General features: G+C 41.4%; 1 protein-coding gene across 1 annotated transcript in view; it reads right to left on the bottom strand.

Annotated features, from left to right (window-relative positions):
* Positions 1-6246: 6246 nt before the first annotated feature.
* Positions 6247-27328, bottom strand: part of PRORP (protein only RNase P catalytic subunit) — a 138175-nt gene continuing 117093 nt past the window's right edge. Inside the window, exons 6-8 of the mRNA XM_052659499.1 lie at positions 14447-14595; positions 10953-11148; positions 6247-7787 (exon numbers count right to left, since the gene is read on the bottom strand). Coding sequence (XP_052515459.1) covers positions 7656-7787; positions 10953-11148; positions 14447-14595 — 477 coding nt within the window. The 3' untranslated portion in view covers positions 6247-7655. The remainder of the gene's footprint in view (positions 7788-10952; positions 11149-14446; positions 14596-27328) is intronic.

The following is a 27328-nucleotide window of genomic DNA, read 5'->3' as shown; positions in this document are numbered from 1 at the left end:
AAATTGTAACCTACTCCAGTATTCTTGCCTGGGAAATCCCACAGGCAGAAGAGCCTGAGGGGCTATAGTCTGTGGGGTCCCAAAGAGTCAGACACAACTAAGTGACTAAACAACCAACATATATATATGTATATATATATAAAACAGGCATAGATATATATAAAAACTGAATAGTGTTAGATTACTGAGCTTTGCAGCAGAGGACAGAAAAAAATGAAGCTTTGGATTCTATGGCACGGTCACTGGAAAGAGGAAGAAAATACAATGATTTATTTTTAAAGAATTAATAATACAGTACATCTTAAGTAATACGTCTGGGTGAGGAACTTACCTTTGGTTTGACCTGCCATAACTACTTCCAGAGGAACCTGTTTCAGGAAGGTGGAGGCCCCATACTATCCTGCCAGGCCAAGATGTCACCCTGCCTCTGAGAGCCAAATGAGGAGCGGAATTGTCAGGGAATTCCGGACATTGACATTCTTGGTTCTGATGCAGTCATAGAAGACACAAGAGAGCTGTTTTATTAATGGCTTTCATAAACAACAAAGATCTACTGTATAGCACAGGGAACTATATTCAGTATCTTGCAATAACTATAACAAATACACACACACACACATATATATTTGAATCACTTTGCTGTACACCTGAATCAATGTAATTCAACTATACTTCAGCTAAAAAAACCCTTTTTTAATAAATAAAAAAAGAAAAAAGTGGACTTTCAATATACAGATGTGAACTAAACTTGATATGTAGTAATGTTCTAGCCCAGCTGAGAGTGACAGGATGATCTCAATTGGTCTCCTTAAAATGAATTTATGTGTCTATCATATAAGAAATTATGATTTCTCAAGCCTTTGCTTTTTGAGTTGGACTTTAACTAACCCTGGAAACATTAATGTTGTGATCATTTAAATGTGGTTGAAAGTAATCCTACATTAACTTCATCAGAAGCTACCAAAACCCTGTTACATAACACTGCTATTTACAATAAATTAACAAAGGTCCGTCTAGTCAAGGCTATGGTTTCTCCAGTAGTCACGTATGGATGTGAGAGTTGGACTCTGAAGAAAGCTGAGCGCTGAAGAATTGATGCTTTTGAACTGTGGTGTTGGAGAAGACTCTTGAGAGTCCCTTGGACTGTAAGGAGATCCAACCAGTCCATCCGGAAGGAGATCTGTCCTGGGTGTTCACTGGAAGGACTGATGCTGAAGCTGAAACTCCAGTACTTTGGCCACCTCATGCGAAGAGTTGACTCACTGGAAAAGACTCTGATGCTGGGAGGGATTGGGGGCAGGAGGAGAAGGGGACGACCGAGGATGAGGTGGCTGAATGGCATCACCAACTCGATGGACATGAGTTTGGGTAAACTCCGGGAGTTGGTGATGGACAGGGAGGCCTGGCATGCTGTGATTCATGGGGTCGCAAAGAGTCGGACACGACTTTGTTATTTGAATAACTTAATCCATTTGATAAGAGTGTACTTTTTCAAGTACTCTGGTAGCAAAACAGATTATTTTTAGCTCTTATCTGTGACTAGATAATTGGCTTCCTGTTTACTTCAATTCCTGGTTGAGAGCAAGTTGTATATATATAGTCTCTGGAAGTATCTGTCAAATATTGCCAACAGAGACAAAATGTGGGGACAAAAGTCTTCAGGGAATCTTGAAACACCATAACAGAGACATGACAAGAGAAAATTGAAGATTATTTCTCAAGATTTACTGCATTTATTCATTGGTGATCCCATCTCTTTTGTTTTGTGGCACTTATTTTCATTAAATACTGTGTGGATCACAATGAACTGTGGAAAATTCTGAAAGAGATGGGAATACCAGACCACCTGACCTGCCTCTTGAGAAATCTATATGCAGGTCAGGAAGCAACAGTTAGAACTGGACATAGAACAACAGACTGGTTCCAAATAGGAAAAGGAGTACGTCAAGGCTGTATATTGTCACCTTGCTTATTTAACTTATATGCAGAGTATGTCATGAGATACGCTGGGCTGGAAGAAGCACAAGCTGGAATCAAGATTGCTGGGAGAAATATCAATAACTTCAGATATACAGATGACACCACTCTTATGGCAGAAAGTGAAGAACGAAAGAGCCTCTTGATGAAAGTGAAAGAGGAGAGTGAAAAACTTAGCGTCAAGCTCAACATTCAGAAAACTAAGATCATGGCATCCAGTCACGTGACTTCATGGCAGATAGATGGGGAAACAGTGGAAACAGTGGCTGACTTTATTTTGGGGGCTTGAGAATCACTGCAGATGGTGATTGCAGCCATGAAATTAAAAGACGCTTACTCCTTGGAAGGAAAGTTATAACCAACCTAGACAGCATATTCAAAACCAGAGACATTACTTTGCCAACAAAGGTCCGACTAGTCGAGGCTACGGTTTTTCTAGCAGTCATGTATGGATTGAGAGTTGGACTATAAAGAAAACTGACCACTGAAGAATTGATGTTTTTGAACTGTGGTGTTGGAGAAGACTCTTGAGAGTCCCTTGGACTGCAAGGAGATCCAACCAGTCCATCCTAAAAGAGATCAGTCCTGGGTGTTCATTGGAAGGACTGATGTTGAAGCTGAAACTCCAATACTTTGGCCACCTGATGCAAAGAACTGACTCACTGGAAAAGACCCTGATGCTGGGAAAGATTGAGGGCAGGAGGAGAAGGGGACAACAGAGGATGAGATGGTTGGATGGCATCACCAACTCAGTGGACATGAGTTTGGGTAGGCTCTGGGAATTGATGATGGTCAGGGAGGCCTGGTGTGCTGCAGTTCATGGGGTCACAAAGAGTCGGACATGACTGAGTGGCTGAACTGAACTGAGTGAACTGAATACTAAGAGAACATTCTGTCTCCTATATTTTCTTTCATCTCACTGGTCTGTATGGCTTCCTCTAAGTAGACCTGTGAATGGAACTTACTTCATTTGTATCATGTAGACTCTAGATTGTCATTGGCTGGGATAAAGCAGAAAAAAGCTGGTCTTCTCTCCTCTGCCCTCAGCCCCACCTCCTGCCCAGGCTGCCTTTTATTTGCATCTTTTCTTATCCTTGCTCCCCTCCAGTCTCCTGTAGTGCTATGGGCCTTATAGATGCCTCATTCCCCACTACCCCTCATCTTCCCATCTAATTCCCACCTAGAGTTTCCAGATGGAGCAAATAAAAATGTAGGATGCCCTGCTAATTGTGAATTTCAGATAGGCAGTAAGTAATTTTAGGGTAAATAAGTCGCTGCAATACTTGTGACATATTTATACAGAAGAACTGTCATTTATCTGAAATTCAACTTTAACTGGGAGACTGTATTTTACCTGGCAACCCTACTCTCATCCTGTGGGTTATCGGAGGCTCGAGCAGCTGCTTTGTTCCACTTACTGAGAACTCTGTCTGCCTAAGTCCCAGCTCTGAAAGAACTCAGACCTAAACCCCACAATGTCATCACACTGGTCTGTGTTCCTCTGCTCCCAGTCATTCCCACAAGGGCTCCCTAGATGTTTCTCATTCTAGAAATTCCAAGTTGCTGAAAGCTGGGCAAATGTATCAGGTCCAGGACTCCATTTAGCTTTGCCCTCAACTATCCTGGTAATTTTGATTTTTAGCAAAGACTCACCATGATAGGCCAGAATTCAGGTGCCTAAACTGATGAAAGTGGAGAGTGAAAAATTTGGCTTAAAGCTCAACATTCAGAAAACGAAGATCATGGCATCGGGTCCCATCACTTCATGGGAAATAGATGGGGAAACAGTGGAAACAGTGTCAGACTTTATTTTGTTGGGCTCCAAAATCACTGCAGATGGTGACTGCAGCCATGAAATTAAAAGATGCTTACTCCTTGGAAGAAAAGTTATGACCAACCTAGATAGCATATTCAAAAGCAGAGACATTACTTTGCTAAGGTCCGTCTAGTCAAGGCTATGGTTTTTCCTGTGGTCATGTAAGGATGTGAGAGTTGGACTGTGAAGAAGGCTGAGCGCCGAAGAATTGATGGTTTTGAACTGTGGTGTTGGAGAAGACTCTTGAGAGTCCCTTGGACTGCAAGGAGATCAATCCTGGGATTTCTTTAGAAGGAATGATGCTAAAGCTGAAGCTCCAGTATTTTGGCCACCTCATGCGAAGAGTTGACTCATTGGAAAAGACTCTGATGCTGGGAGGGATTGGGGGCAGGAGGAGAAGGGGACGACAGAGGATGAGATGGCTGGATGGCATCACTAACTCGATGGACGTGGGTCTGAGTGAACTCTGGGAGTTGGTGATCGACAGGGAGGCCTGGCGTGCTGCGATTCATGGGGTCGCGAAGAATCAGACATGACTGAGCGACTGAACTGAACTGACCTAAACATATCCTTCCTTTCTATGCCTCCTTTAGAATGAAGTTATCAGGGAAAAAGAAATCTATTAATAATATGAACACATATGCATCTTATAATATCTTAAGACAGTTTTTTTAAAAAGCAAGAAACTTGCTAGAGGACCAGGGAAGCAGTAATTATATTTAAGTACAAACTTGAAGAGAAAAATTCATTTAATGTGAAGAACAAGGCATCTGAGGTGAGACAGTCCCAGTGGAACCCTAAGAGAATGAACTCTGGCTTCTCCTTTGAGATGTTCTCTTTATTGGATCTGAGAACAGCATGAGGAAAAGAGAATATAAACTCAGGGGCATGCCAGGGGGAAGTACAAAGCACTTTAGAAATACTTTTCAGTGGCAGAGTTTCAAAGCCTCCGTTGTTCATGGCTGGCTGACTCTAAAGATACTCTCAATCCAGGGCGCAGGTTTTAAAGAATTCCTTCTTCCCACAGTGTCTGGGACTTTGAATTAGACAGGTAGCTTTTGTTTCACTCAGGTGATCAGAATACAAAAGTAGCCCAAGCGCTGGGTACCAGCTGTCTTCATTCAGAGAAAAATCTGCACACCCCAGGGTTCCATGTCAGTGCAATTGACTCTGAGCAGCCTAAAATTCCCCTCCTTCTGGACAAATGACAGATGCACCTCAATTTACCTCCAGCAGAGATTAGGGGTTTTGTTTTGGAATGGCATCAAAGAGTTCAAAAATAATATAATTTCCCTACCACAGTTTTCTACCCTGATGAGCCGCTATGGAAACGTGGGCCCTTTAAGACATTGTCCTCCCCGTTCCCTTTCTCTTGTTTCCTACTTTCTCTTTTGTAGCTAACAAAGTTTCTAAATCTATACACCGGATGCTCTACCATTCAGGCTGAGTTTTTATGAACTACTCTAGCCTAAATCACAGTGTACAGTACAAGAAAGACTATTTGGCTGAGAATCAGAAGAGCTGCATTATGGCTGAAATGTCTCCACTAACTAGCTGTGGGATCCAGGGGAGCCATCGCATCTTTCTCCTCTATAAAATGCAACTGTTTGGCCTTACATTCTTCAAGGTTCACTTCTGCTCCAAAGTCCCACATTCTTTCTGCATCCTACCCCATCCCTAGGAGCAACTTGTGAGGAATCTGCATTAAGCTTTTAGACAGGCTTATTTAACAAATGCATTTCCCCCTAATTTTCTTTAAACTAGGATAGATCCTTTAAAAAAAAGTTTAGCTCACTGAAAGCCCAGTGTTCTAAGTATATAGTTCATGAAATGTAGGAAAAAAGGTTGGATTTGAGAGCGTTCTGCCTCTCATCATCTTTCAATGCCCTCAATTTATCAGACCCTTGTCTGGAGAGCTCCTTCCTCTGGGGGTGGCAGTGTTGAATCCAATAATGGGTAAGGAAATCAAACATCCCTGCCTCTGTTTTTCCTGGATTGTTTCCCTGTGCATAATATATACCCTATATATATGGTATATATCTGTGTACATGGTCTTATGTAAATTAGGTCGCTGTTCATTTCACGTAAATAACTTTTTAATGCGAATATACTTTTTTCAGTTATGTTGTTGTAAATGCATCAATTTTAAGTGTTTAGTGGGATGAATTTTGACTAACATTACATACACTATGTTTGCACCACCCAGAACCTTCCATCACCCCCACAAAGTAAGTTCTCTTGTGCCCTTATCCTCAGGCAACTACTATTCTGATTTTTTCTAGCATAGATTGGTTTTGCCTATTCTTGAATATGAAATCAGACAGTATGTATAAGGAAAAATATATTATTGTGTTGCAGACATGAATTTTTTCAGTTAAAATCAAGAAATAACATTGCCAAAAAAGGAAAAAATACACTGCCGAGCAAGCAAGTAAAACAGAAATGCAATTATGAAAATTTACTCACTTTGGTAAAGTAAACCAAACTTGATGAAATGAAACAAATCTATATGATTTAGAAAACCCTCATCCCAAGTGATGGAATTAATGAAAGTGAAAGTTGCTCAGTCGTGTCCAACTCTTTGGGACTCCATGGACTATACAGTCCATGTAATTATCCAGGCCAGAATACTGGAGTGGGTAGCCTTTCCTTTCTCCAGGGGATCTTCCCAACCCAGGAATCGAACCCAGGTCTTCCACATTGCAGGTGGATTCTTTACCAGCTGAGCCACAGGGCAAGCCCAAGAATACTGGAATGAGTAGCCTATCCCTTCTCCAGTGATCTTCCCAACCCAGGAATTGAACTGGGGGTCTCCTGCATTGCAAGTGGATTCTTTACTAACTGAACTATCAGGGAAGCCCAATGGAATTCACAAAATGATGTATCAATCCTGAAAAGGCATTATAGGATGAAGAAAAATTATCATAGTCTAAAAAGAAGGAAGTGCCCCCTTTCCTCCAAGCCAAATCACTGGATACTAAGTAAAAGTTGCTAATAAGCCTTTGACATCTGAGCCAGTTCATCAGAGCTTCATAAGTGATTCACTGTGGGTAGGAGATAACATGTAGAGGATGAGATGATACCAGAAATGGAGAAGGGGTTTACAGATAACCTGGAGCCCAACAGCAGATGAACTGGTTCTGCTATTGATGGACCTGGAAGAGCAGCAAAAAGGATACCAGAAGACCCTATTGCCCATGTAAGTGGAATGGCTGGCCCAATAAGAGAAAGGTAGGCATCACTCTGTCTTCCCTGGTGGCTCAGAAGTAAATAATCTGCCTGCAATTCAGGAGTTGGAGGAGACTCAGGTCTAATCTCTCGGTTGGGAAGATCCCCTGGAGGAGAGCATGGCAACCCACTCCAGTATTCTTGCCTGGAGAATCCCATGGACACAGGAGCCTGGTGGGCTATAGTCCACAGGGTCACAAAGAGTCGGACATTACTGAAGTGACTTAGCACACACCAATGCAGGCATCACTTTGTATTGAGTTCCCAAACTTCAGATAAGCCTTCAGTCAGTTCAGTCGCTCAGTCGTGTCCGACTCTTTGCGGCCCCATGAATCGCAGCACGCCAGGCCTCCCTGTCTATCACCAGCTCCTGGAGTTCACTCAGATTCACGTCCATCGAGTCAGTGATGCCATCCAGCCATCTCATCCTCTGTTGTCCCCTTCTGCATCCGGTTATGAAAAGATATTATATCTCATTTAATTAAAAAGTCAACTTATTGATATATAAACCAACTGGACCAAACAGGAAAAACTGAATCAAACAGAAGCAATGCTCTAAACAAGCATCAATTTAAGAGCTCTGATGCCAACCAGGAGGACACCCAGACACAAGTTTAGCATGGGGTAAGAGTCTTTACATCTTCCGGTGAAGGCAAAGCCATTTGGTTGGCACTTCGTAGGAATATCTTTCCACCAGGTTGTCATCATAAGGTATGTGCCACGAGTCTCCAGTTGTTTGCACCACGGTGTCATAGCTGAGAATATGCTGTTGAATTAAAAAGGGAACCACACATTGAGAACAACACTAAAGGAATATCTGGCCATTTCCCTTTCTTTTCTGACGGTTTCTTAGTTTGCTTCAGAGATGTATTATTTGTCTTACTTAAAAATGGATTTTCAAAGAGCAGCTAGCTCTGTGAAGATGAATTCTGGCAGTAGGAACAGTAGGGGTTGGAGGATAAAATAGGAGTTAGGATTAACAAATACACATTACTACATATAAAAGAGAAGACTTCCTTGGTGGTGCAGTAGATCAAGAATCTGCTTGCCAGGACAGGGGACATGGGTTTGATCCCTCATCTGGGAAGATTCCACACGCCAAGGAACAACTAAGCCCATGCCCAGCAACTGCTGAGCCATGCTCTGGGGCCCTCGAGCTGCAACTGCTGGAGCCTGCACGCTCTAGGGCCCAAGAGCCAAACTACTGACCCCTGTGCCCCAGCTACCGAAGCCTGTGCACCTAGAGTCTGTGCTCCACAGCAAGAGTAGCCCCCACTCTGCACAATTAAGAAAAAAACCTGCGTGCAGCAATGAGGACCCAGTGTAGCCAAAAATAAAGACAAAAGAAGAAAAAAAAAAAAAGACTTCCTCACTTAAAAGAAAATAGGTAAACAACAAGAACCTACTGTATAGCACAGAGAAAGATAATCAGTATAATAACCTATAATGGAAAAGAATCTGAAAAAGAATATATATATACATATACATATACAAACACCCCCCCCCCCGACACACACATATATATATCTACCATTGTATTACTGCTGCATACTGGAAGTTGACACATTGTAAATTAACTATACTTCAATTTAAAAAAAGATGAACCCTATTGTTAGGAGTTCGTTTTGGGGGAGGTTTCATATTTAAGGTTAAGGATCTCTATAAGAAAAAAATATATATATTCCTTTTTGTCTTTAATGATTTTGTATGCAACAGAGAAAACTTTCAAATATACAAAAATAAAGAAACAGCACAATGAACTCATATATACCCATTACCTCAGAGAGGGCAATGGCAACCCACTCCAGTACTCCTGCCTGGAAAATCCCATGGACGGAGTAGCCTGGAAGGCTGCAGTCCATGGGGTCGCTGAGGGTCAGACATGACTGAGCTACTTCACTTTCACTATTCACTTTCATACATTGGAGAAGGAAATGGCAACCCACTCCAGTGTTCTTGCCTGGAGAATCCCAGCGACGGGGGAGCCTACTGGGCTGCCATCTATGGCGTCGCACAGAGTCGGACACGACTGAAGTGACTTAGCAGCAGTAGCATACCCATTACCTGGCCTCAAAAATCATCAAAATTCATGGCTAATCTTACTTCATCATTCATCCAAAACTCCTCAGATTATTTTGAAATAAATCTCAGATATTATATCACTTTTTCTATAATTCAGTATGTATCTCTGAAAGATAAGAACTTATTTTGTAAGTGTAAAAGGAATATTATTATTATACTTAAGAATTAACAACTCCTTAACATCATCAAATTTCTACTGTTTACATTTTTCCAATTACTATATGCGTGCAATTATATTTTACAGTTTGAATAGGAATTGAAATAAGGTTGTTACATTGTGACTGGCTAAACTTTCAAGTCTCTTACAATCTAGAGCTTCTCTTTTCAACTCTGTTTTTCTTGCAGTTTTTTGTTATTGAGGAAACCAGGTCCTATACTATATCCCGCAGTTGATTTTGCTGATTGCATTTCTGTGGTATCATTTGATACCGTGTTTCCTACAAATGCTGTTTTTGTCTGTTTGTTGAGCCCTGGACTGTATTTACCATTGGCTAGTGTATTGGTGACTGCACCCATGAAATTAAAAGATGCTTACTCCTTGGAAGAAAAGTTATGACCAACCTAGAAAGATTATTCAAAAGCAGAGACATTACTTTGCCAACAAAGGTCCGTCTAGTCAAGGCTATGGTTTTTCCAGTAGTCATGTGTGGATGTGAGAGTTGGACTGAGAAGAAAGCTGAGTGCTGAAGAATTGATGCTTTTGAACTGTGGTGTTGGAGAAGACTCTTGAGAGTCCCTTGGACTGCAAGGAGATCCAACCAGTCCATTCTAAAGGAGATCAGCCCTGGGTGTTCTTTGGAAGGAATGATGCTAAAGCTGAAACTCCAGTACTTTGTCCACCTCATGCGAAGAGTTGACTCTCTGGAAAAGACTCTGATGCTGGGAGGGATTGGGGGCAGGAGGAGAAGGGGATGACAGAGGATGAGATGGCTGGATGGCCATCACCAACTTGATGGATGTGAGTCTGAGTAAACTCCGGGAGATGGTGATGGACAGGGAGGCCTGGTGTGCTGCAATTCATGGGGTCCCAAAGAGTCAGACACGACTGAGCAACTGAACTGAACTGAACTGAGTGTATTTTTCTATAGTAAATTGCCTTTAGATTTTCTCTTTGCTTTTACACGAGACATCCTTGAACTTACATGTATTTCAACTAGAATCAAAAAAGAACTCAATTGAGATTGTGCCACAAAAGTGGATTAAACAGGAAAAAGAGTTATTCAGCAGAAACAGAAGTATGATGAGTCATAAGACATACAGAATTTTGAGCTATGGCAAATAAATAGGAAAATAAAAAACACATATAGGATTTGTAACTGATAACATAACTGAAGTCATAACTGATGACACTTCAGGGGTTTTCAATACATCAGTTAACGTGGGGTTGGCCTAGGAAAACATTGCTCTGGCAGACTCTGTGTTTTTAGGATCTGGCTAATTCCAAATACCAAACTGATGCTGCTGCTGCTGCTAAGTCGCTTCAATAGTGTCTGACTCTGTGCGACCCCAGAGATGGCAGCCCACCAGGCTCCCCCGTCCCTGGGATTCTCCAGGCAAGAACACTGGAATGGGTTGCCATTTCCTTCTCCAATGCAGGAAAGTGAAAAGTGAAAGTGAAGTTGCTCAGTTGTGTCTGACTCTTCGCGACCCCATGGACTGCAGCCTACCAGGCTCCACGGGATTTTCCAGGCAAGAGTACTGGAGTGGGGTGCCATTGCCTTCTCGGAAATACCAAACTAAAGCTAAGAAAAACAAAACATTGAGAACTAGATGCACCGTTCTTTGACTATGTCACATTCTTACTATATAGTTGGCTCTGCTGATGTTATGGAGAGGATGGATAACATACCTGAAAGGTTATTTTTGCTCCTGGATGCTTACTAACAATTGCCAGCTGATGTCCCTGCTGCCACTTAAAGAACAGGCGCTGGGTCTTGGCATCAGGCAGACAGGCCCTGTGGTCTCGCATCAGGTCTTTTGTGATAAACTTGCAGTGGTTTCCTGAGTGCAGTGTGGCATACAGAAGGAACGGATCATCCTCAGAGCTGAGCCGGACATAAGAATGGACACAATCAAACACATGTCCAAAGAGGCAGAGAGCAGCATTCTTCACCATGCTAATTACTTCTTTCTCTACTTTCCTCAGAAGTATTCTTTGCTCTTAACTGATATGATCAATTAAGGATACTTATGAACCACCTGCAAGTCTTCAGCTGGTAGACAACATGATTGAGAACACAGATGGACAGCTACAGGGAAAGGAATGCTAATGCTTAGGATTCTTAGCAGTTCAACTGGACTCTACCGCTAGAACGGAGAATTCTAACGGTAATGCTCTCTTCATACTTAAAAGCTGGTTCTCTGGGTCCCCATGGAGTTTTCCTCATCTGCCTCATCCACTACAGAGCACATCTTTTCCCTGCCCCTTTCTTCACTTGAATTCAAGAAACATTCATAATACTAACAGGGCAGGAGGACACTTTCTTGCAAAAGTAAGGGGCTAACCTCAAAGCTGAAACTGGTATCTCCAAGTAGCTTCTGGGTAGCCATCCTGATCAGCACCCAAAGGCACCTCTAGAGAAGAGCCAGGAGCTCAAAGTCTCCAATGAGCCCTCAACATCAGTAGTGAGTGCTTGAATACATGTGCTGTAAAAACAGCAGTAGTTACCTTGACTCAGGAGATTCAGATGGCAACATGTAATTAAGCTATATACCTTGATCCAAATGACCCAAAGTGGACCCTTTACAGGATACCTTATACAGTTCCTTGACCAGGGATTGAACCTGGGCCACAGCAGTGAGACTGCTGTCCTAACCACTGTACTGCCAGAGAATCCCTCCATTTGACCTTTTTAAGAACAAATAGTTTGGACAATACTGACAAATCTTGAAGTTATCACATTCAACCCAACAAAACCTAGACTCAGGACTGAGGTTCACTCATAATCCATGCTAAGTTGTAAATCCCTGGTATAAGGTATCCCTTTACAGGATACCTTATACTAAAGTATTTCAATTTCAAGTGAAATGATAAAATAACTGGAATCTGTCTTTAAAATAATCTTCAGGAAAAAGAAAAACTGTGGGGGTTATATGGAACAACATTAATAAATGACAGTAGTTACGGGAGCTGAGTGACAGTCATGGGGGCATTCACTGTACTATTCTCCCTAGTTTAGGTTTGAACACGCTTCTTTGGCACATTAGTGGCAAACAGAGTTAATGTTAAAAATTTAAATACTCAAATCCAAAGCCACAGAAGGTGGCTGAATCAATCTTTACCACTGGGTTTGGAATTTCAGCATATACAATATATACAGGCTCCAAACCAAGCACGAGACCAATTTCCAACAGGCTTCTTGGTTATAACACTACCGTTACTTAGTTCTTCCATCTATGAAAAATAATGATGATGGTGACAACAACAAATATAGATGCTTTCCATGTACTTGGTGCTGTGCCAAGAGTTTCACATGTATTATGTGCAAGTATTTTCTCACTGAATCCTCATGAGGGTTACCTATGAAGAAAAGAAGACACAGAGAAGGGAAACACTTCCCAGACAGGAAGTGACAGGGCCATGATCTGAACCAGGGTAGACTGATTCTCAAGCCTGCGATCCTCAGGTTTAGCCAATGCTGCCTAATGTGACTGAATGAAGGGCATTACTACTATCTTATAGTCTTGGAAAGATGGAAGCACCCACTCCATGAATAAATAAAAGAACTTAGCTATAGAAAAATGAGATTTGGTTTGGGACCTGAAGGAGGGGTTAGCTTCCAGCTTTATGCATTGAGTGCCATTCGACTTTTTTTTTTTTTTTTTGGCTGCAGTGTTTGGCCTGTGGGATCCTTAGTTCCTTGACCAGGGATTGAACCTGGGCTACAGCAGTGAGATTGCCATCCTAACCACTGTACTGCCAGAGAATTCCTCCATTTGACCTTTTTTAAGAACGAACGGTTTGGATAATACTGACAAATCTTGAAGTTATCACATTCAACCCAACGAAACCTAGACTCAGGACTGAGGTTTGCTCATGATCCGTGCTAAGTTGTACATAAACCTTTGTCAGCATAAACAGTATGAGAACCTAAATGCATGCTAACAGTTAATACATGGTGTTGTAGATCTGTGCTCCTCCTGACTAGCTACTTTCTGCATACTGTATGGACACTGTGTATTTCCTTGCTGATCATGTTTTCCATCTTCCTTTGGTTTCCTGGGAAGCGGTAGCTCACAGCAACACTCCCTTTATATTTAGAATAAAATCCAGAGCCCACGAGGTCCTCTGTAATGCGGTCCCTGCCTTCTCTGTGACCTCAGAACTGACCATCCACACTGGCCTGCCAGCTCCCCTCATTCCTGACTGACAGCCCTCTTTTCCCCCCTCCCCATCTGCGGTGGGTCTTAGTTGTGGCACGTGAACTCTTAGTTGCAGCATGCAGGATCTAGTTCCCTGACAAGGGATCAAACTTGGCCTCCCTGCACTGCGAGTGCAGAGTCTTAGCCACCAGACCACCGGGAAGGCCCTCTTTTGTTGTTGTTCAGGGCCTTTTGAACACTTGCTGTTCCTTTTGCCTCATAGTTTCTTCCCACTACCTCTCCTCGTTTCTCAAACGACTCACTTATTTTCTTCAGATCTGTGTCCTCCCCAAGGCCTGTCCTGATGATCTCTCCATTCACCCCCCTCGATATTGGACCTAGTCCTCTTCCAGCTCCCTACTCCCTTCACAGCTTTGATCATTGCCTGTTTATCTGTTTACCTGTCTACTGTTACGTTCCAAGACGATAGGGACTTGGTTTTGTTCACTGGTGTTTCTCCAAGAACACAGATGGTGCTCGTATTTGCTAAATATTTGTTAAATGATCTGTTCAGGAATCTATGGCATGCATTCTGTGTACTAATCTCATTTGGGTTTTAACTTATTTCTCCTTTTTGGCTTCCCTGGTGGCTCAGATGGTAAAGCGTCTGCCTGCAATGCGGAAGACCCGGGTTCAATTCCTGGGTCGGGAAGATCCCCTGGAGAAGGAAATGGCAACCCACTCCAGCACTCTTGCCTGGAAAATCCTATGGACAGAGGAGCCTGATAGGCTACAGTCCATGGGGTCGCAAAGAGTCGGACACAACTGAGCGACTTCACTTTCACTTTATTTCTCCTTTAAACTGATTTCTCATCTATTTAAGTTTATCCTGCTATAAAAACGATATTTTTATAAATTTTTTTTTTGAATGAGGCTGAGTATACTCACACACACATGCACTTTCAAAATAGAAAAACAAAAATAGGTAACAAGCAGATGACTGGAGCCTAGTGTAATTCACTTAATAACTTCAATACCTACATGTTGTCAGCGAAAAAAAAGCTGGCTTGCTTTTGCATCTTTTCCATCTCAACTCTTCTCCACCGGGAATTCTGCGTTAACATATGCTTCCGGCCCAGGACCAGCACTTGAAGATTCTGCTTGGCGAGGTGAGAGACCACATTCAAGAGCTGAAAAACACAAAGTCAGTCCCCAAGAAAGTCAGGGAAGAATCTCAAGTAAGGGGAGTGATTCTGCTAGATGGTAATCTCAATGGGTCCAACAGTCTTTTCTGGTAAGAGGTGAGAAAACATTCCTAAACATTCTTTTCTGGTAAGAGGTAATTGCCCATCTTTGTAAATAAGCCGGAGGAAAATACTTCCATGTTACAAATGATTATCTAACACCTGCCCACTGGCCAGGCTACATGGGATACCTGGGGAGGTTTCTAAGCATAGACAAGATGAGCCATTTTAAAAATGAGTTCTGTAGGGCCCACTGGGAGAGAGGTAGGGGAGCTAAGAAGGATGGGGTTTGGTTCCTATACACTCCCAACCCTGTTTCAACCCAAACAGCTCAGTTTTTGTCACTTATATATTGGTATTCTGCATAGATTTTTATTTAAATAAAGGATGGCTCAGATGGTAAAGAATCTGCCTACAATGCAGGAGACCTCAGTTCAATCCCTGGGTCAGGAAGATCCCCTGGAGAAGGGAATGGGAACAGTTAGGAGCCTAGCAGGCTATAGTCCATGGGGTTACAAAGAGTCAGACACGACTGAGAGACTAACGCTTTCATTAAAAGTTTGTAAATGGCTGGAATAGACATTTCTTTTTTTTTTTTACTTAAGGTTTTTTACCTTTTAACTTTGTATTGGGATATAGCTGATTAACAATGTTGTGATAGTTTCAGAACAATGAAGGGATTCAGCCATATGTATACATGAAGATACTGAATTTTCAGTCAACTTTTCCACATCATGATTCTGCTAAGACTGCTGCTTTTCATTGAAATCCCTCTTTCCTCCAAAAGGTCTGTCAACTTTCATCCTCCAGCTAATTTTCCACTCCGTGAATTTACCCCATATTCTTTCCACTTCCCACATGTCTTGTGTGCACATGGATTCCTCTTAAAAGTTTGAAGTGGGATTTTTAGTAAATCCTACACTTTGGTGAGCTTATTTACATTCAATCTTTCATAAGTAAAAGTCTATAGACTACTTTCATGTACAACCTATTAAACTAAGCTATAAATGAATATTACTAAGTGTAATATGTAAAAGCTAATAAAATATTTTAACTTGTTATATAACAGTGTATCGGAAATATAAAAGTTCTATAATTTATAAAAACTCCAGGGCCTATGAAAATCACAAGTTGAAAGTCACTGAAGAAATCCTTAATTTTCTTGGGTCTTGGTTAGAAAGGCATTTATTTTAGCCTAGCTTTCCCTAACTCACAAATTTATTCCCATGTAGACTTTCAGGATATTAGCTAAAATTCTTTATTCAATAATTTTTCATTCATTTATTTGGTCAGTTGTCAAATACTGCTTGAGTACCTGTTAGTCTAACACACATGGATTCTCTCAGTTAGTCTAATAATGAATTAGCGAGAGCTGAACTTTTAAGTACTGTTTAATGCTTTGGATTTATATGTATTTTTGGCCCATTCTACCCATTCTACTCCATTACTAATCTTATTATTTTAGGAAACAGTAGTTAGTTATATGATCTCTAATTCTTAGTTCTAGAATGAATGGACAGAATGAACACAAGTTGGCCACTGAATGTGAGCAGAGAAATGTACCAATACCACTGTGAGGACTCTGACCCAAAGCTTTACAACCAGAAAAAGTTATGAGTAATGGCTTCTCTGTTCACTCAACAGTTACTTCCCAGAACTCTCCATGTATAAGGCACATAGTAGGTATTATAGCTTATGAAGTTTTGAAAGATATGGCCCCTGACTTCAGTGAGGGAGCGCCTAATAATTTTCTTATCCAACTCTCAAGCCTGGAAAGATGTATATGCTGGTTCCACATATACTGAATGGTTAATAGACATTTTCTGATTAGCTGAAGAAAACGCCTACCTCTATTACTGAAAACTTGAAAAATATAGGCAAGAAGAAAAGTGAAAAAGGAAATCACTTATAACCTCACTACCCAAAGATCTAACTCTATTTGCCAGTGTATTTATCCTAAGCATTTTAATATAATCTTATAAGGTACTATTTTAAAAGCTGGGTTCGTAATCAAACATCTTCACTATGGAAGTTTAGTTCAGGGATTCAAACACCTCAAAACATTGAGAGTGAATCTCTTTCAAAATGCACTTATAAATTTTCTTCTTAAAGCTATGCTGAGATTACAGATTATTTTCAATGAGCCCAGATACAAAATGGCAACTGAATTCATTAAAAGGAATGACAACTGCTTTCTAAAAACTCCTGTATGAATTCCCATAAAGTTACTCTCAATGCCAAAAAAAAGAAAAAAAATCAAACAAAACCAATTTTTGATACTGATTCCACATACATGAGAAGACATGGCTTAAAGAAAAACACAATTGGGTCTTCACATTTGTGTGTGTGTGTGCTTAGTCACACATATCTATACCTCGGTTTAAATAAATAGCCTTGAATTTACTAATATTAAGTTAAAGACAGGGGCCCAAAGAAGAACAGAAAGGGCTTAGGTTAGCTTGAACAACTCTGGGGCACCATCGTGTGGCCGAAAGGTCTCTGCTAGCAGCAGCTCTCTGGTAATGATGCAAACAAGGGAGAATAAAGACACAGGAAAGAGAGATGAGTGTACGGGATGGAATAGAGGCATTTGCCTGAAACTCTATAGCAATCTAGCTATGAGCCTACTTCCTGTGAGGTAAATTCCAAGACTGGATCCAATGGGCTGGCCCAGAGTCATAGATATACTTAGAATAGTAAAGAAAAAGAAAAGTGACCTTAATTCTATGTTAGATCAAAAATAAAAATGGGAGAAATTTCTACTTCTGGGAAAACAGAGTGGATGTACTCTTCCCTATTTCTTCCACTATGTACAACTAAAACCCTCAGATGTTTTATATATAAAACAAATGCAAGACTTTGTAGAGATAAAAAGGCAGACTGGCTAGGGACCTTGGGATTTCCTTTTCGCCTCATGTATTCTATACTTGGAGACCAAGAAGCCAGCAGCCTGGAAATGCCATGGATACAGACAAAAAAAGACCAATAAAGGCTGGTTCTCTCTAGCCAAAGGACTAGAAAAGATGCAGTCTAGCAAGACAGAAAACCTGTTAAAGTGATAACACCAGCAGACTGATGTTACATGTGTGTGCGTGTGTGTGTGTATACATATGTGATGCTTTTAGCAACCATTAAAAATGCTATGCAAAGATATATATTCAAAAACACTATGATTTTTTTTTTTAAAGCCAACTATAGACACATAAAAATGGAATTCTAAGAAAAGTTCAGGCAACCCACAGGAAGGCAGGAAAAATAAAACAGAAATAGGAAATAATGGTAACAGAAAACAAAAAATAAAATGGCAGACATAATGCCTAACATATTCACAACAACATAAAATATAAAGCATTTTAATACATCAATGAAAAGACAGGGCACATATCAGAATTTTATTCATTTTTAAGGCTGAATAATATTCCATTGTATCTATATACAACATCTTATCTATTCATGTCCATGGATATTTGGGTTGTTTCTAAAACTTTCCTTCCTGAACTTATCCTATAATGAGGAATATTGACCATAGCTATCTTGCTTGGGAAACCAGCATAGGACTTCTATAATGTCTGCAGATGTCAGATCCTAAAGGCTTTAGAGTTCTGAAGATCTACAGTCCATAAAACCCAGGAAGTTCCAGAGACTGCAGAGGGGAGGTAAAAAGTTAAAAGACTAGGGAAAGGAAGTTACACTTGCTATTTAGGGTTACTCAGAATAGCTCTTGCTCTCATGACCCTCTCCCACCTCTCAGGCAGCTTTTCTACTTCCTGAGCATCCCTACCCACTTATTTCCAACACATGTAGCTCGGCCAATTGTATTTTTAACCTAAGCTCAGGAACTACTGTTCAGGTTTACACCAAAAGTAAGTCATGTATGAGTAATGTCACTTATGAATTAAAAAAAAGAAAAACTTCTTATCTATTCCTACTAGAGACAAACCAAATTAGAACAGAAGCCAAGCCAAATATTAAGCTGCAATCTGTGTTTACTCTTCTGGTTTTTGGAGAATTATCCTTTAGACATCGTAAAGAGCAATGTGGGAGGGAGCATGGTGAGAATGGATCTCAGCTTAACCTTGAGGTGCCAAGTACCTGGAGTTCTGGAAGCAATTTGGAATTTGAGATATTCTCCAGAATCAGCGGTACTATGTATTTTGCTCTGCTGTGTGGTTCAGACTCCAGACCCCTTGGGCAGGTCCAGAACTGTCCTCACCATCTCTGGATTCTCCAGGTTGAGAACTTCCCAGAGTGGATCTCCGCTTCTCTTGTCAGAACTGCCCTGAGCTCAAGGAAACCCGTCCACAGCTCTCATTTAAACCGAATCCCTGCTCAGAGTCTCAAGGGGAGAACCGCCTCCTCTACGATATCGACCATTCTGTACACATGGCTATTTGTCACACACTGCTCGATCCTTCCTATGAAGGCCTAGTTTGGTCTTGGATGAACCTTGAAGATACGTCAGACACAAAAGGACAAATTTTATACGATTTCATTTATATGAGTTACCTAGAGGAGTCAAATCAGAGACAGAAAACAGAATGGTGTTTGCCAGGGGCCAGAAGAGAGGTGAATAAGGAAATACTGTTTAACAGTACAGAGTTTCAGTTCAGGTGATGTTCTGGTGATGGGGATGGTTGCCCAACAATGTAAACTGCTTAATGCCACTGAATGGTACACTTGAAAATGGTTAAAATGATACACTGTATGTTATGTACATTTTACTACAATAAAAGTTTTATTACCAAAAATTTTAAATATAAACAAAAGTAAGCAGAATAGCATAATGTGCCCATCACCCAGCTTCAATAATTATCAGCTCATGGCCAATCCAATTTCATCTATATTTCTACCAACTTCTGCTTTGGATTATTCTGAAACAAATCCTAGACATCACATCAACTGTGAATATGTCAATGTATTTGTAAGTATAAGGACTCTTAAAAAAATAAGCATAACACCATTATCACATCTAAGAATATTAACAATTCCTTAATATCAAATATACAATCAGCATTTATATTTCTCTAGGTTATATTGCTTTTTAGTTTTAAAAAAAATCAAGATTTAAAATAACTCTATACACTGTGATTGTCTGACTACCATTAAAGAAATGTGGCTGCTATTCTGACAGAAGTTCCCACGTTTAGACTTTGCCAACAGCATCCTTGTGGTATCATGTAACATATTCTCTAGTCTTCCTTGTTTCCTATAAATTGGCAGCTGGATCTAGAGACTTGATCAGATTCAAGGGTTTCCGGGTATGTACGAGTGTGCACGTGCATGCGTGGCCCTGATAAAGTGAAAAGGGTAGTTTATTCATTAAAAATGAATGACAACCTTCTCTGTCAGTCATTAGGCAGAGGGTACTGGGGATGTGAATACCAATATGAAGACACATTATTCCCAGCTCCGGGAGTTTGCCGTCAAATGACTGTAATGTGATGTAAAAAGTGCTAAGACAGAGGTTAAAGGACGGGCACCTAAATCAGACTGGGGGTGGGGATGGTGGTCAGGGAAGTCACCACTAAGGAAGCGATGACTGAGCTGAGTTTTCAGATGAATTATTCAGGCAAGGAACGGGAGTTTCCAAGGACAAGAAGCAGCATGTAGTTTTTTTTTTTTTTTTTAAAGCAGCAGCATATTGGTTGAAGGTGAGGGCTCTTTATTAATGCACTGAATTCAGGGAACCGCAAGCTATCAAATGTGGGAGGATGTCACAAGGAGTCCCAGAAAGAAGGCTGGGAATGACTATAGGGGTCAGATCATGAAGGTCCTTGTAAACCGTGATAAGGAATCTTTTACCAGCTGAAAGCAGTGGAGAACAACAAAGTATTTAAATAGGAGCATGACATGACTACCAGTTTAAAGAGATCAACCCTGTGGATTGCAAGGAGGCTGGACTAGAATAGGGTGATCAAGTAAGGGAGCTTCTGCAGTATTTCAGGTAACAGATGATGAGAACTGAGATGCTGGTGGTAAGGATGGAGAGAAGAGAGCCTTCTGGAGTAAAGCAGAACTAAGCAGACTTAGTCACTGACTGACTGTGGGAAACAAGGAGAGAAACAAACCAGAGAAGAGTTGGACAACTGGACAGATGATGGTAGCAAGCCAGGGTCTGTGAGAGGAGGAGCTCATGATATGTACCAGGGGGTAAATAAGCCAGTGGGCAGCCAGTCAGGAGACCCTATCCAGGAGAGGACTTTGGGATGAAATAAAAGATCTGAAGTCATCAGGAAACACACATTGGCAGGAGCCATCAGCAAGTGGAAGAGGTCTCCAGTTCAGTTCAGTCACTCAGTCGTGTGACTCTTTGCAACCCCATGAACCTCAGCATGCCAGGCCTCCCTGTCCATCACCAACTCTCGGAGTTTACCCAAACTCATGTCCATTGAGTCAGTGATGCCATCCAACCATCTCATCCTCTGTTGTCCCCTTCTCCTCCTGCCCTCAATCTTTCCTAGCATCATGGTCTTTTCAAACGAGTCAGTTCTTCATATCAGATGGCCAACGTATTGGAGTTTCAGCTTCAACATCAGTCCTTCCAATGAACACCCAGGACTGATCTCTTTTAGGATGGACTGGTTGGATCTCCTTGCAGTCCAAGGGACTCTCAAGAGTCTTCTCCAACACCACAGTTCAAAAGCATCAATTCTTGAGCTGTCAGCTTTCTTTATAATTCAATTCTCACATCCATACATGACTACTGGAAAAACCATAGCCTTGACTAGATGGACCTTTGTCAACAAAGTAACATCTCTGCTTTTTAATATGCTGTCTAGGTTGGTCAAAACTTTCCTTCCAAGGAGTAAGCGTCTTTTAATTTCATGGCTGCAATCACCATCTGCAGTGATTTTGGAACCCGCCAAAATAAAGTCAGCCACTGTTTCCCCATCTATTTGCCATGAAGTGATGGGACCGGATGCCATGATATTAGTTTTCTGAATATTGAGCTTTAAGCCAACTTTTTGACTCTCCTCTTTCACTTTCACCAAGAGGTTCTTTAGTTCTTCTTCATTTTCTGCCATAAGGGTGGTGTCATCTGCATGTCTGAGATTATTGATATTTCTCCTGGCAATCCTGATTCCAGCTTGTGCTTCTTCCAGCCCAGCGTTTCTCATGATGTACTGTGCATATAAGTTAAATAAGCAGGGTGACAATATACAGCCTTGATGTACTCCTTTAACAAACTCAAAAGGAGCAGAGGAAGAAAACTGAGGAATCCTATTCTTTAAAAGATACAGAGCTATAAGAAAAGCCATTAATGGAAGCTGAGGAATGGCCTGAGAGATAGAAAGAAAACCAGGAGACAGTGATGTCTCAGAAAGACTATAAGCAGCACTTCAAGAAGGAAGGAAAGAGTAGGTAACAGCACTATAGAAACACCAAAATGTGGCCTGCACCCCGGAGGAGACATCCTGATGATGCCATGGTGGCAGGAGGGAGATTGCACTTGCCTTCCTTAACTCTCTTCAGCTAGTTAGAGCCCAGCACTCTTGGACACCGTACCCAGCGTCATTCCCTGACAGCTTCTAATGCTGTTATTAGATGTGTGAAATGAATGTCAGTTGCTCTTCAAGAACCAAAGGAAGTTTGAAGATAGTTTTCTTTAACGGATCTGATGTAGAAGGGGAGCTTGATAAAGTAGAAATTATTCTCCCTGGAATTGTCAGATGCTGTTATAGGTGCAAACTGCAACCAGGTAAGGGTGTTTGAGAAGCAAGGCCTCATGTATTTGATGAGTCTAAGCTTTTGAAGGCTTCACTTTTCTCAGATAAAACCATGAAGGTGTTCACACCGAGGAGGCTTTGAACTGATTTCATCTTTGACCTGTCCTTCTTTACATACACATATACACACACACACAGCCCTGCAGTTCAGCACCTGAGCTAAGAAAGGAGATCAAATTAATTTTAAACAGAATGTTGACATTAAAGAAACTATTTTTAGTTATAGGTGGAAAAACTTAAAATTCCATTAAAAAAAAGAAATTTTTAAAACAACCACAACAGCCTGCATACTGTTCCAACATGAAAAGATATCGATTTCTCATAACAGTTACACACTGGTTATCTGGAACACTAAAGCCAGGAAACACATCCACTTTTTATGCTATTGCTTCACTAAAGACAACCTCATGGTAATGTGGTTACTTGATCTAGGATGGAAGGTGGGGGGCTTCCTATTTGAGTCTGGGTGGATTTTAGGATATGATGAGATTAAGTCAAAGACAGACAAGAGAAAGCAAGAAAGGAAAAGAAAGACCCTGGATCCTTTAAAACCTCAGGCACAATGACTGATGAACTCTATGGAAGGCAGTGTTCTCAGATTCAGAAGACCAGTTATAAACACAGTGTTTGTAACTGATGCATTGTGCTCTCCACCAAGTTTACAGCAGAAGACACACAGGAAGTTATAGTACAACCCTGGAGTTTTCTACTTGTTTCTATGTTCCTACAATCTGCAGGTAAGCTAATATTCAGTTTCAGTCCCTTTGTCTTTGCTCCTACCACTTTTCTCCTGAACTATGTTTTTGGAAGAGAATCCCTGTTTTAGAAATAGTCCTTGAGTGACTGCTATAGTCAGCATTTTTCTGTGCAGCTCTGGAAATGCCAACTAGGAGGAGAGTGCAGGCAACCCACCACTGTTGTGGCTCAAGGCTTCTCATGTTTTCATCTGCCAGCTACCCACTGGTACTGTTTCAGCCTCAGTTCTATGTTTGAGAATTATTGCTGCCTGCTAGACAGAATGGAAGGGAGTAATATCACTTTCTATTTAAAGAATGTTAATAATACTTCCTTTTAAATTAAAAAAATAATAATTTTATGTATTTATTTATTTGGCTGTGCTGGGCCTTTGTTGTTGCAAGGGCTTTTCTCTAGTTGCAGCAAGTGGGGGCTACCCTCTAGTTGTGGTATGCGGACCTCTCACTGTGGTGCCTTCTCGTGTTGTGAAGCATGGGCTCTAGGCACGTGGGTTTCAGTAGGTGCAGCTCTGAGGTGCTAGAGCACAGGCTCTGTAGTTGTGTTGTATGGGCTTAGTTGCTCCAAGGCCTGCGGGATCTTCCAGGATCAGGGATTGAACCTGTGTCTCCTGCATTGGCAGGAAGATTCTTTACCACTGAGCCTAGTGATACTTCTTTGCTGGACTTGTTTAAGTGTTGTATACCATGTAAGATCCAGATTAACATTTGTTGAGGATGAGAGTACTGCGAGAAGGTAAGAAAAGGAAATGTTTTAGAGAAGCAACAGAAGCTGGGGCAAGGAGGGAGACGGAAGCTTTCACTGGGTGGTATTCAAGGAGTGGAAACTTCGTAAGCCTGTTGGCGTAGTTTCAGAGAGGAGAGACGGACACTGAGCTGGAGTCCTGCTCTCACCTCTGGGACCATGTGCTTTAAGTACAGCTTTAAAAATCTGATTATTGACCAAATATATAAAGCTCTTTGAATCTGTTGGGAGAAATTACATACACAAAATACTACTACTTTATTATGATGTCATAAATGATCCCATTGGTTTACATGAGACTCACCATGTCCTGTATCCTGCTTTCGTCAGTCATTGGTATTTTAGGGAGATTTCAATGATCTCATGTTGTCTTTAGTCAATGAAACAATTCTACCGAGGAAGAGAAATGCCCTTCCTGCCTTGGGAACATCCTGCCAAGTGTGGGATGTGTTTCCTGCCTGCCATGTCTTCTCTGATGCCATTAGCACCCACACAGTTATCCAGCCTTTTAGAAAATGATTAAATTATTGGTCTGGATGGATTTCCCCACTCAGCCGAGAGTCAGAGCTGTCTAGGAGTCAGAAGATTTGGCTCCTGACTCATAGTGTGACTTGTCTGCAAACATTTACACACATTCTTTGGTCTTTCTAGTTTTTCTGTAAAATATCTGTCTTTCCTTTATCATTGTGAGGCAGGAAAGCATAGTATTTTGAAGACTGAAAACTAGTTTCAAGACAATTAAATTAACTTATTCTGATACATATTAATTTCCACTTTTTTTTTTTTTACTGCTCTGCATGGCTTGTGGAATCTTAGTTCCTCAATCAGGGATTGAACCCAGGCCCCTGGCATTGGAAGCTCAGAGTCCTAACCATTCAACCACCAGGGAATTAATTTCCACTTTTACAAGTTGATCAAAAACTTCTCCCAGGGTTCTAGATACAGTCCATGTACAGGGAACAATTTGCTCATTCTGGGAAAGACTTTCAGGCTCATAAGCCACCATTTAATGACTAAAAGAGAGAATATGGTGAGCAGGGCTCTGGAGGATTGAAAACTTCAGTTTTCTCTCCATGGCTGCACAGCTTCACACAGCTTTTGTCTTGGCAGAGAGTTACAGACAACTGTACACTATGGCTGTGCTTAGTCGCTCAGTCGTGTCCGACTTTTTGTGACCCTGTGAACTGTACACCGCCTGGCTGCTCTGTCCATGGGGATTCTCCAGGCAAGGATACTGGAGTGTGTTACCATGCCCTCCTCCAGGGGATCTTCCTAATGCAGGGATCGAACCCAGCTCTCCTGCATTGCAGGCAAATTCTTTACCGTCTGAACCACCAGGGCTACTGGTTTTGTTTTCTGGAAAAACCTAATCAGTTCAAAATATATAAAAGACCTACGTATATAAAAAGACACCTTGGACATGCCCAGTTAATGCTCCAAGCCATCTATCTACCTGTGCAGTAGAAGGGCTTATATAGTATGAATCTAACAGACATAAAAAAGACTTTTCCAATTTATATCTACTATTTAATAGCACAGTAATTAAGTAATAAAATAGTAATAACAACAGTAATGAAGAGCACAAGCTTTAGCATCAGGCTGCCAGGGTTCAAATTCTAGTTCTTCTAGGACAGAGCTGTGTGACCTCTGATACATTTCCTCTTTGAGCCTCTACTTCATTGTTGGTAAAACGGTGATATGATTCTGTGATGGCTGAGAAGGTAAAGAATCTGCCTGCAATGCGAAAGACCTGGGTTCAATCACTGGTTCGGGAAGATCCCCTGGAGAAGGGAATGGCCACCTACTCCAGTATTCTTGCCTGGAGAATTCCACTGACAGAGGAGCCTGGTGGGCTGCAGTCCTTGAGGCTGCACAGAATTGGACACAACTGAAGCAACTTAGCACATGCACACAAAATGGACATACAAATTGGGTTATTGTGAGGATTAATTCAGATGCATGTAGATATAAAGCACATGGAAAAGTATTCAATAAATATTAGCTATTACTAGACAGTACAGCCTGGATTAGTAAATTTAGACCTCAGAAGCCTGGCTGTTCCAATGCCCCCTGCTCCCCCATCAAAATAAATAAATAAATAAAAGGAAAATGGAAGGAAAGAGAATAAAGTTTAAGAAGAGAAAGAAAATAAAGATTCTTTCGGTATTATCACAGACTTGGATGATTTTTGTGTTACTCTCTCAACATGTTAACAGTAGAACATAAACTTACAAGGTTCAGGTGGCAAAAAGAACACGTGCATCTAATCTTAATCTCACTTGAGACTCCTATTAAAACTATCATAGAGTCTTTCTAAAATGACAAACCCACAGAAACCTGAAGAATAAGAGGGGAGGCAATAGCAATAAAATCTGGAAGCTGGCGAGCAGACACACAGGTGGCAACTACCTTGCAGATCCGACAGTCAAATCTGCAGAGGGGTCAGTTAAGAGGCAATCCAGCCTTTCAAGACCCCAGAACTGGAAACAAAGGGGTGAGGCTAAATGGGGGTGTGAGGTTAACTAAGGAGAAGCAGGTAAACACTGCTGAAGAAGCATTAGATTCCTAAATTTGTGTGCCTTCTGCCTGCATCCAGCTTCCTTGATGGCTCAGTGTTAAAGAATATGCTTGCAATGCACGGGATGTGGTTTCAATTCCTGGATCAGGAAAATCCCCTGGAGAAGGAAATGGCAATTGACTCCAGTATTCTTGCCTGGGAAATCCCATAGACAGAGGAGCCTGGTGGGCTACAGCCATGGGATCACAAAGAGTAGGACACGACTGAGTGACTGAGCATGCAGGCATGCCCCCATCCATGTCACCTCTGACAGGTGGGGAGGGAAGTCTGAAGATTCATTACTTGGATGTGGTAAATGAGGGGAAATCTAGACTAAAGCACCTAGCACATGTGACAGTGTGGTCACCACACTGAAAGTAGAGATTGAATGAATGCATGCATATTGAATACAGAATGCAGAGAGACTCAGATTTTTTTCCCCTGTACTTGGCTCTCAGAACACTGGTAGGAAGGCCTTTACCCTGCAGTCAAGAGACTGAAAACTCTTCTATGGGGAATCTGACCAGTGAAAGAGGGAAAAAACCCTAAAGAGTCTGATTACTGGGAATTCCCCAACAAATGACCCACCCAGTTCACCTGGCTGGTAAAGTCAACCGCAACAAGCCCCATCTACATACGTACTCAAGAGCTTCCAATGAGCTCTTGAGATCATGTTTAATCGTAAGCAGACAGTAGATAGTTATCAGAAAGCTGTGAAGAGAACTCCGAAAGGGAAGAGTCTAAAACAAACAAAAAAAACTGAAATAGCAAGGACTGTGAAGTGAGAAGGCAAACCCCCTGCAAAAACCTCTTGTAAAAATCCTATGAGGGGCTTCTCTGGTAACTCAGTGGTAAAGAATCTGCCTTCCGATGCAGGAGACCTGGGCTCAATCCCTGA

This window comes from Budorcas taxicolor, chromosome 21, assembly GCF_023091745.1.
Source record: "Budorcas taxicolor isolate Tak-1 chromosome 21, Takin1.1, whole genome shotgun sequence".
NCBI lineage: Eukaryota > Metazoa > Chordata > Mammalia > Artiodactyla > Bovidae > Budorcas > Budorcas taxicolor.
This window is presented reverse-complemented; position numbering and strand designations above follow the sequence as displayed.